The sequence below is a fragment of the Centroberyx affinis genome, unplaced genomic scaffold (assembly GCF_046629955.1).
Source record: "Centroberyx affinis isolate AG114_WGS23_722 - 3 ecotype Tasmania unplaced genomic scaffold, CSIRO-AGI_Caff_v1 ptg005038l_1, whole genome shotgun sequence".
In the NCBI taxonomy this organism is placed as follows: domain Eukaryota; kingdom Metazoa; phylum Chordata; class Actinopteri; order Beryciformes; family Berycidae; genus Centroberyx; species Centroberyx affinis.
In genome coordinates this window covers 63,050-73,507 of record NW_027282482.1, presented here as the reverse complement: position 1 = coordinate 73,507, position 10,458 = coordinate 63,050, and the positions used below count along the sequence as shown (strand labels likewise).

The window sequence follows — 10,458 nt, the reverse complement described above, 5'->3', positions numbered from 1 at the left end:
TCATTTAAGTCTGCACTATCTACTACTTAGCCAAGTTAGCTAACTTGCTGAGTGAGCTATGGAGTTTTCATATTCCACCCATAAGATACCACTGTATTCACAACATGGAACTTTCCTCAAATCACACTGACTATTTGTTTATCCTCACTCAACTTGACAGAACAACACTGGAACTATTACAAAGGATCTTAATATAGTGCACACTAGAGTATAAGTTTTCTTTTCGAAAGTGTGCTTTGTCTAGATATTTATGATCCCTTCTATTTTGAAGGCCATTAGGTAATGTCAGTCTAAATTGTTACAATATTCCACAAAACACAAGAGTAAGTCACATCATTTAATTCCATGATTCAACAGGGGCAGTCATACAATCTTTTCAATATGGTAACGCACCATTACCCAACCAATAGTTCCTTTAAGCTAGATTGATACTCAATTAAGCCTGACCTACAGGAGAAACTTGTAAAGTGTCATCAGCTGACAAAGTGCAACCTTTTGCCTGCAATGTTAGGACTTACAGAAAATTTTGGTCTTCAAAATGATCCTGTATTGTTGGATGCTGTGCATTCAGTTTAAACAACAGTATCCATATAAAAGCATGTCATTCATGGGACAAAATATTTTGATGAAGTAAGAACGGCAATTCTTTACCAGCAAATCGCCAACTCATTCTGTGTTGGTAATTTTTGCTGTGCTGCTCTTCCAACATCCATCTTTCAATAACGCGTTGTGAAATAAAACTACAATTTAAAAACCTGTGAAAAGTCAATCAGGCACTGAGTCTTGGTCAGAGAGGTGAGGAACCTCGTTGGGTTTGCTGCAATGGCACAGTGACCATTCTCACACTTTCTCCTAAGGCAAATTTCCCCTATGTGGATCAGACATTTTTGCGCACATCTCTGGGCCTGACACAGCCTTGCACTGTATGTGCAGGTCACTGTTGAAATGGTGTATGAAACTGGAGTGGGTGTGTGTGTCCTAGGATTCAGGATGGCAGGTTGGCTTCTTGTCTCTGTTGAATTCTCTTCTGGAGAAGATCCCAAGCCTTTAGTACCTTCAATATCAAAGATGAGGCAAAAATTATCACGGGATGTCCCACAGTAATATCTTGCAAATATACAGCCTGCTTTATTATTTTATAGAAACAAATGCTCTCCACTTAATGCAGATGTGTGAACCCCACAGTGATGGAATGGTGGGAGTGTGTCTGACCTGTTTCTGAGTGACGTCTGGCTCCCACAGTGTGCTGAGCACTACGTTGGCGTGCTCCATCTGCTTAGCGTTGGACCACTGGCTGTGCAGCCTCCGCAGGGCGTCTTCTGTGGTCACACCGTCCCGCTCCATTATCCTCAACACTGCCTAGGAGGGCGGAGATTGGGTTTAGGCACTGAGGGATAGCTTTAATGGTTGAAAACTTTACATTTTGAATTTTAATTGATTATATTTCTCCACCAGGCATTCCGCCACATTACGGCGGAAAAGTTGTTGCATTAAAAAACTTCTTCAAAAAGGGATTGACAGTTTGACTTGTCTGTTACTTTTCTTCATTGTGTGCTTGTCACAATGTGGTGGCAAAGTTGCTGTATTGACATATCAGTTCATTAAGAAACAGTGTCTTAGCACTGTTAGCATTCCTTGTGGAAACCAAATCTAGCTCTTTTTTTTGCCAAACTGCCACATAAGATTCACAATGTCAAGATTTTGAACTCTCTGTGAAGGCATTTGTATATTCTGAGGTGGGATATGTGAGGCAGTCATCAGCATTTGTTGGATATTTTCCTCACAGTCATTCAAAGTATGGTGACTGCATGCCCACCCCCATAAAGAAGCCCAGGTACAGATAGCTTACCTCTTCCTCAGGGATGACTGTGACCCAGACCTCGTGGACCATGTCCGTCCAGCCTGCCTCCAGGAGAACCGCTGCGTCCACCACACATACCTGTTTACCTGGCGAGGACAGAGTGTCATGAGCGGTGGGGAAGTCTCTCCTTTGCTAGTACAAACAAGCATTAATCCACTTTCTCTGTTAGTAGTGCAGAGGACAGAGTATAAAGGTCTTGTGTCAGTGGTCTTCGGTAGAGGCCCAATGACTCCTCCAGATTAATCATCAATTCAATTGTGTTACATATCAACATAAGAACAATTTTAGTGATGAACAAGAAACAAAACAGACTATAACCAAAATCACCTCCAACACCACATCTACAAAAACATTCTAGGGGAAAACACTGCCTGGGTGATGTTTACCAGTGTACAGTTCTATAGCACTGAGGTTAAAAAAATAATACCTTCCTCTCTGGCTTGCAGAATTCTCTTCTTGACCAGAAGAGCGATCTCAGGCCACACAATGTCTGTTAGGGCTTTTAACCGTTCCTGCAACAAAAACAACCACCTCAGTAAACTGGCAATATATTATGACATTTGCAATGTCATAATGAGCTGAAACATTGATCATACTGGCCATTTTACCTTGTTTCCAAAAACTTTCTTTCCTAATGCACGCCTGTTGATGGTTTTATCTTCATTCAGAATATCTACAAAAGACAAAATAACAAAACAAAACAACAAACTCACATCATTGCATTGCCAGAGACAACATGAAAATCAAGGCAAAAGTAAACATGTCATCCCCGATGCATGATGCAGTCATTGTTTGGGCTAATATTGTTAAATTTAGTCATACAGTATACGTATGTGTATAAATAGAGGAAAATTTGAATTCCTATAATATGGGACCTTTAAACGGCAGAACACAGTGACAAGATGCATTATCCCTCCAAGTTTTGTCAAAATCGGACCAGTGATGTAGCACTCATGGCCTTTCAAAATATCAAATTTTGACCTTTATTTATATCGCCCTCATCAGGCCAACCAGTGTACCAAATAAGTCATCCCACCCAGTTTCATCAAAATCAAACCAGTGCTGTCTATCACATTTAAATAAATATCAAGTTTAAACATTTTGGCCTTTAATATATATTTAATCTATATTTTATATCACCCACAGTGTGAAGATGCATTGCATCATTCCTCCCAAGTTTCGTCAAAATCAGACCGGTGGTCTCTGAGATATCGGCTGAGGTATCGCAGACAGACAGACAGACGCACACAGCCGAATCATAGCTGCCCCTCATTATAATATTGCCTGGTGGTAATATGCTTCCTCACCTGACCCAAACTCCTCCAGAACCCGGTGGTAGGCTGCTGTACCCGGCTGGTACGTCTCGTGGCCCAGCTTGTCACTGTCGATGCGGACCGCACCCAGGGCCTCCAGCCGCCGGGCGATGGAGCTCTTTCCACTGCCGCTGCCCCCCGTCAGGCCAATCACATATGGAAGGGGGGGGAGATGGGACATGTCCTAGTTTAGGGGAAAAGGGGGAGACAAGTCAGAGAGGTGTAGAAGGGGGGCAGGTAATGATAAAAAAAGAGTCATGACAGATATATTATGACAGATATATTAATTAAGAGCAAGTTTTAGAAAATCTTGCTGTTCAAATCGTGAATGTCCAATTGTCATGATGCAATCTTGGTGTTATGCCTACAGCTGACAATCCACTGACTCATGGCTGTGATCACTAAAACTACTCCAGCTTTAGGTGAGCAGAAAAGTATATACATTGAATTTATATCAACAGACAAGAATATCAAAATACAAAATGGCACTATACATGAAAATATCAAGATAACACAGAAAAGCCCTGAGACTTATCTCCATTGTAATCCTTTAACAATGGAGGTTGGGATAGGTCTAGACAACACATCTGCCATAGCAAGAATGACAAACAGCTTCTAGGGCAAGTCAAGAGTGCTACAGAAATGGTCTCCGCCCTAGCCGAAGGGGAGTTAACCTTTTCTCTGAAAACACTGACAATGATCTCCGTCAGCCATGACAAAGTAGGTCACCTGTAAGACAACGGATCTCAGTTTACTTCGTTCCAGTTACGTCATGTTCTCTTCCAAGTCAGATTTACTCCACTGCAGTCAAGTCATGGTTACTTCACAGTCAGATTTGTCATAGTGAGACAGTATCTGTCCGTCTCTTGCCATACTTTCTTGTTATCAGGAAAAATAAAACTTCCAGATTCTCTGGTATCTAACAAAGCAATCTGAACTATATTAATCCTTCACTCCTAGTTGTCTGCAAGTCCCTCTGTGGAAAACATGAAAATTGGCCTTGTGAGCGCTATTTCCCTTAACACTTAACATAGACATTGTACTTTAGCATATGCTGGCAAGAGGTAACTGATGCTGTAATGTTTTACCTAGTGAAGGATGGTTCCTATAAAAACAGTTACAAATTAAGGTTTCAACACATTGCTCCTAGTGGTTGAAACGGAAAATGCCCCGCCACAGTTTTTGTTATGAAACCGCTATTTCACGACTGTGCTCAAATGCCATGAGAAAACAGCAGGTCGGATTAGAAATGTACAATGTTTTGCCTCAATGAGCAATTCATGATCTAGTTGTAATTCAGAGCCATATATAGGTTATAATTAATTTCATTCTTGACTGGAGGCTGTGCAGTGCTTGTTTACCTTTTGAAACTAGAATTCATTAAACAGGTCTGAAAACTGACTTTGACTGATGCTGATGGTCTGCAAGTTTTACATACACAAGTTTTCCCTTGTTGGCATATACTATCTTTAAAGACAAATAGAGTATCACATTGCAACTATTTGGGTTGTACTTTTCATTAACTTGCAACCTAGTCTTAGAAAAGCAACATGAAAAATGCAATGCAAGGTGACATGTATATGACATTCTGGTGTGCAATATCCTTTGTCCTGCATTGGAATCCCTTATCAAAATGTAAACAATGTTGAAGGCCTTACTGTAGGGGTGGTGAGGAGGGTGCCCAGCAGACGAGAGCGGAGGCTGGAGGAGCTGATCTTCTCCTCCTCGGTCTCGGCATGGTGGGCATCCTTCAGCAACTGGATCTCATGGAGGACCAGACCTGGAAGACCCTGATTCAAGGAGCAGAGAACACAAGATACCAGATATTTAATAACGTGCTATGGATCAGTTCTGTTTGAACAGCCTATGAAAGCCTAGAACGTTCTGGGACATGCAACTTCATATGTTGGTTAAGGATTCTGCACCAGAATACCTTGTATAGGAGACCATGTGAAACACTTTTCATTGCGATTATTCCAAAAATTCGTAAATTGCAGTAATCAATATTGCAAATTGTTTTTTTCCAACCCAATCAGTTGTGCAGCCCTACGCCATCCCTTAAACATAGCAAAAAAGATAGCATACATTTCTACACAAAACAGTATAGGCCAACTGCACAACAGTAAAACGGTACAATTCAAGCAATTTAGTACCGATGAATTTCAAGCAATTTGTTAATGTTAGAAAAGTTAAAAAAAATAGCCTATGGTTTGGACTCTGGATAAAAACTATTACAAATAATACACCCACATATTCAGAAAAAAGTTATAGCAAATGGCAAACCACTAACAGAAGAGAAACATGGACATATACCTAACCCCAGTTCAAAGTTCACCAGCTGGGGTTGAAAAGAAAATGGACTATAAAATAAAATTTTTAACACCAATAAAAAAATGAAACCAGATTACATATTAGATGACAACAGAAATAACTGTTCTACCTTCTTTGGTGGAAAATCTGCTCAAAGCAACAGTAAAAATTGTCTGCTCTGATTTCTTAAGGCAAGGCAAGGCAAGGCAGCTTTATTTGTATAGCACATTTCATACACTGGGGCAATTCAAAGTGCTTTACAGAGTGCTAAAAATACAGTAAAGGTAAAAGATTTACAATTAAAAAGTGCAAAAGTACAGACAAGAGATACAAAAGATAAAAGACTTAAAAAGTAAACTAGTGCAGTTCAAATCAAATGAGATAGAAAGATGAAAGAACACAACAAATACTCCCACTTTTAGATGCACATTGTGAGTGAACCCATATGTTTTTCTGTAATTTTCTTTTCCCCTGTCCTTCCTGATTCAACTCTTAATCTGATATTTATGTCAGACGAGAATCATAGATTCTCCTCTTGGTGAAAAACCTCACCATCCACAGATGGATGAGAATCATACAGGGTAAAGCTCTGTCCCCCCCACATATAGTGTTCACTCATGCGCAAGTAAGCATTACCTGGACAAGACGAATGAATATTCGTACTTGCCCGTGTCAGCTCTGTTCGCTGTCCCAAACATGTAAAATCAGCATATGATCTCTCAGTCAATCAGCTGACACACTGGTCTCTCCCCGATGTGTGCCAAGTTGCCAATATATCAAATATCAAAGTCACAGACAAATTAAACTGTAGGGTTTAGTTTTTGCACGATTAGGCAGGCTCACTCTCTTGACAAGAAAATTATGTTAATTATAGCTACATTTTGGGCCTTCGTGTTGTTCAATCTACACAGCACCACCCCATGCTGTCTCCTGTCTGAAATAATTGTACGATTATTCATATCTGATTCCCCCTCACTCTATAACCTTTAACACCTTCCTCCCTTGTTCTAAAGGCACGTTAGTGTGAAATTAGGTTTGATAGAGTTTCAGTGTGTAATTGTGGCCAGTCAGTTGTTGTTAGAATAGCCTAATAATAGCATAATCTCTCCTGAAGAGATGGAGAGACATCCACACCTTGGAAAAGTCCTGGGAAAAGTAGTGAAAGTCATAGAAAGACCAAAACACTGCAATTAAAGTGCTTGAAGAATTCAATTTTTAAATCTCAAGGGCTATGGCAAAAAAACCTATATTACACAAAAATTGTCCTTTTCCTGACTTACATTCTCAATACGCCTCTTGTTGACAGCCTCGCCTCCCTTCTTGGTCTCCTCGCTAACCACAATGCATTGCAGCTGGGAGTCAACCACAGAGGCTCCGAAGGGGTCGTCAAGGGGAACGATCTCCACACGCAGCGAGGGCTTGACGTCCTGCAGGAACTCCTGTAGTCTCTGCACCCGCTGGGAGTAGGGCTCGATCAGCTCCTTCAGGACCTTTTCTGCGGCCAGGAGGGAGAGGAGGTCAGGGGCACGGCCTTTCATGTCATTTCACATATCATTTCACACTATGTCACTTTTAAGCCTCTGAAATGTTAGTTTTCCAATGCTCATAATTTTTCTTCAAGCATCTCATTCTGTTCAGAAGAACTTTCTCATGGTACAGTTGGACAACATACAACTGGCCACCTACTGCACTTCGCTCTACAGCTACATAATGCATGCCATGTTAATTGAATGCACATACCTACATACCAGTAGTGAAGGTTAACTTTATATATGTATAGTCTACTATCCATGGTATGTCTTGTCCCTTTCCATTGTAGCGTCCTGTTGTCCTTGTTCCATGTGTCAGTATGTACGATGAAATTAAGTTTCATGGTACAATTTTTGATGGTGATTAAAGTAATTGTGATTCTGAATATGAATCAGATATACGCCTGTATCAAAGCCATGCAAAGTCATCAGTCTCACTCAAAACTCACTTTTCAGCATTTCTTGGTCACACACGCCAATAAGGAACCTTCTGTTGGCTAGTAGGCATGAAATGTTGAGCAGCGTCTTGTGGGCCCCATGAAGCCGGTCAAACGTCCCCCCCACCACCACATCACTGTAAGTCTCCAAGGACTCTGCCTTTTCTTTGCCATTCTTCAGCCCTTCCACGGTCTCCTGCCCAACCCCCTCCCCGTTCTGCAGCTTCACCAGCTGCGGGTGGAGCAGCACCGAGGCCAGGCGGGGGCTACACACGTAGCAGTGGCCGGCGTACCTCTGCAGACACTGAGTAACCAGAGGGGACTGGCCTGGGTCCTGCACAGGGAAATCTGTTAGCACCACCTCTGGAGAGTGAGAGAGGGGTTGTGGGGTGGGGAAGGGGCAGCTTGGAGTCGTTCCCTGGCTGGAGGCAGCCGTCTGGGCACGAACATTGGTCAGCAACACGCGAACATCCAGGTGCCCACACACATCAGCTGCGTTGCTGTAGAGGCGGGTGATGAGGTTGGACAGGTCCACCACTGGTGGAATGAAAACGGGCCGAGGCTGGCTCCCGCTTTCCAGGTTCAGCCCGGGGTGGAGGTGGACGTACAGGGTGCGCTCGACCACCTGGGCAGCTGAGAGGAGCACTGGAGCAATCCGCGGGGGGAGGGTGTGGAGAGGAGAAGTCAGCACAAGGATGCCTGTGCTGAACATGGACATGTTGCCGGCTTGATGTCACAGGGGATTTGCTGAGGAGTCGCTGTTAGGGGGAGAGAGAGGGGGGGGGGGGGGAGAGATGTCTCACCAAATATTGACCTTAGAAGAGGAGGAGGACAATCAGGCCCTCAAGACTGAGTTTCAGAGGCTAGGAGAGGAGCTGACCTCTTCTACCCCACATCAACAAGTTCTGCTCAGTCTACAGACAGAGGTTCAGGAGCTGTGGGTACAGCTTCACAGACATCCAACCCATGCTGCTGCATCCTTCTCTGCCTCCCATCTTAACTGAAACCTTTACACCAGAACCAAACCTCAAAAGCCAAAAACCTAACCCAAGATCTCTCCACCACAGAGCATTCCCATAGCTCTTGTCCAGAGAGTGACCTCTTATTAACTGGCTCTGAACAACAATATTGAAACAAATTGAAAAGAGTAAAAAAATTACAGCCACTATTGGCAAAATGAAATAAAACATAACAGATAAAAATGTAACGATGATCTGGAGAGAGAACGCTAACTTGCAGACTATCCTGTTAAAATAAAAGATAAGAAACAAAGACACATTTTAACGAAATACAGGCTTAGTTCTATTAAAAGAGGCTGCCAGAGAAGACAGTGCTCCCATTGCCAAACAGGAGAGGCAACTAGAAACAGAGTCACTTCCTGCTGTCCTGTAAAAAACTACAAGGAAATCAGACAGTTGCACCTGCCCACCTTCAGGTACTACTAGGGAAAAACGTAAATACTTTAAATAAAGCAGGAATCTTTGTAACTAAAAGTCATCTGAAATCTGAGAAATGGAAATGTTGAAGGAAATGTATATGCAAACGTTTGTATGCATGTGCATGCACGGTTTGTTTATTTACATGTAGGCTATGCATACACACATACAGTATACTGCCCCTCCCCATTTTTCATCCTACACATCTATACAGGGAGGACATTGCAATCAATAGAATGGAACAGTTGAATTGATTTAACAGAATTAATTTAAATGTAATTATCTAATGCTGATAACAATTAGATGAATGAATGAATAACATTTCATTTTTGTGCCATGCCAAGTTAATGGCCCATCCCACATGAGATTGTGTAACACAGTGTTATATTTGATTGTTACTAGTCATTTGTTAATATCTATATCACCTGAGTCGATACACTATATTTCTTTGGCAACACGGGTTTCTGTCCTGTCATGCCAATAAGGCAGATCTGAATATGAATTTTGATTTCAAAAACATATCTTGTGACCTCTGTTATGAAACCCACAACTCGCTTGTCACTACAAAACTGCCATAACCAAGGCTGGTTGACTAAATTGAAAGGGTGGCTAAAACGTTGGCTACTCACTGATATTGTCGTTAATGATAAGCTAACTGTTAGTAGACAAGACTTTGCTTACAAGGTAAGTACTAGTAATAAGTAAGTAAAAAGTAAGCATCTTGAGGTCAGCTAGCCTATATTATTATTGTCTAAAAATCTCTTGTATACATTACCGTTATCTTGAGTGCAGAGCTCGCAGCTCCCGTCTGGCTAATCGAGCTGCCTGCTATTCTTTCAGTCGCCGTCTCTGGATTAGCTAACTAATGGTAAATTGTTGCGCTAAACGGGCAGGTGTGACCAGAAGCAGCCTTGCTAGATAAGGTTAGCAGCTTAGCATAAGCTTACCAGTGTTCAACAAATCTAAAGCGATGTGAAAAAAGGACGACTCATGTAATGGGATAGTTGACGGGCTCTCCAGCTATCCGGCTATTTTGATAATCTCCAAGAGCACATTGTCAAATCTTCTTATTCTATGAGTTCTTGGCAGACCGTTTGTCATATCCAGTCCTCTGGTATACTTGGATAAAATAAGCACCTAGTGGCTGTCACTTACAGATGAACTGGCTTTGATCACGTGACATTGTACATACCAAATGATTGGTTAAGAAAACCGTTTTGAGAGGTCTGGGATTTGTAGTCACAAAACTTCATAGATTTCAACCACACTCCCCTTTCCAACGTAGTTCTGCACAATGCTTTACTGTTTCACACACGGTTTCCAACTTGGCGACTTTGCATGGAGCGAGACCACTACCACATGCTGAAAGTTTCAAGCTAAGCGTTGAAACTTAGTTTTGAACGTTTGACGTTTAATCTTTGTCCCTGGTCAGAATGTTTTGCACACATGAAATAAATATAAATCTGTCTTTGTTATCCCATTTTGAATACTAGTGGAAAATGTGAATGCTGTTACTAAGGTCCAGTGCAATGATAATTGCATATCTAATGTTCATGTTAGCCTATAATTTAA

The 10,458-nt window shown here is 41.8% G+C and overlaps 1 protein-coding gene across 2 annotated transcripts; it reads right to left on the bottom strand.

The window, feature by feature from the left end:
- Positions 1-156: 156 nt before the first annotated feature.
- coasy (CoA synthase) lies at positions 157-10,450 on the bottom strand. Of its 2 annotated transcripts, none has more exons than XM_071545749.1 (10): positions 9,662-10,450; positions 7,463-8,208; positions 6,765-6,979; positions 4,833-4,964; positions 3,169-3,358; positions 2,470-2,534; positions 2,289-2,373; positions 1,850-1,947; positions 1,213-1,359; positions 157-1,054 (listed from the first exon to the last, which is right to left on the bottom strand). In XM_071545749.1, the coding sequence occupies exons 2-10, from the start codon at positions 8,166-8,168 to the stop codon at positions 986-988; spliced, it is 1,707 nt and encodes a 568-aa protein (XP_071401850.1). In that variant the 5' UTR covers positions 8,169-8,208; positions 9,662-10,450; the 3' UTR covers positions 157-985. The 2 variants fall into 2 exon arrangements, with proteins under 2 accessions (XP_071401850.1, XP_071401849.1); XM_071545748.1 differs by having other exon boundaries at positions 9,834-10,450.
- Positions 10,451-10,458: the final 8 nt, after the last annotated feature.

What these genes read in the sequence shown, in the direction of transcription:
- coasy (XM_071545749.1), bottom strand. Translation starts at nt 8,168, where the DNA reads ATGTCCATGTTCAGCACAGGCATCCTTGTGCTGACTTCTCCTCTCCAC. An exon ending in ACAAGAGGCGTATTGAGAAT is followed by an intron (nt 4,965 to 6,764) that starts GTAAGTCAGGAA and finishes TCCTTGAATCAG; the next exon opens with GGTCTTCCAGGTCTGGTCCT. An exon ending in AGAAAGTTTTTGGAAACAAG is followed by an intron (nt 2,374 to 2,469) that starts GTAAAATGGCCA and finishes TTTTTGTTGCAG; the next exon opens with GAACGGTTAAAAGCCCTAAC.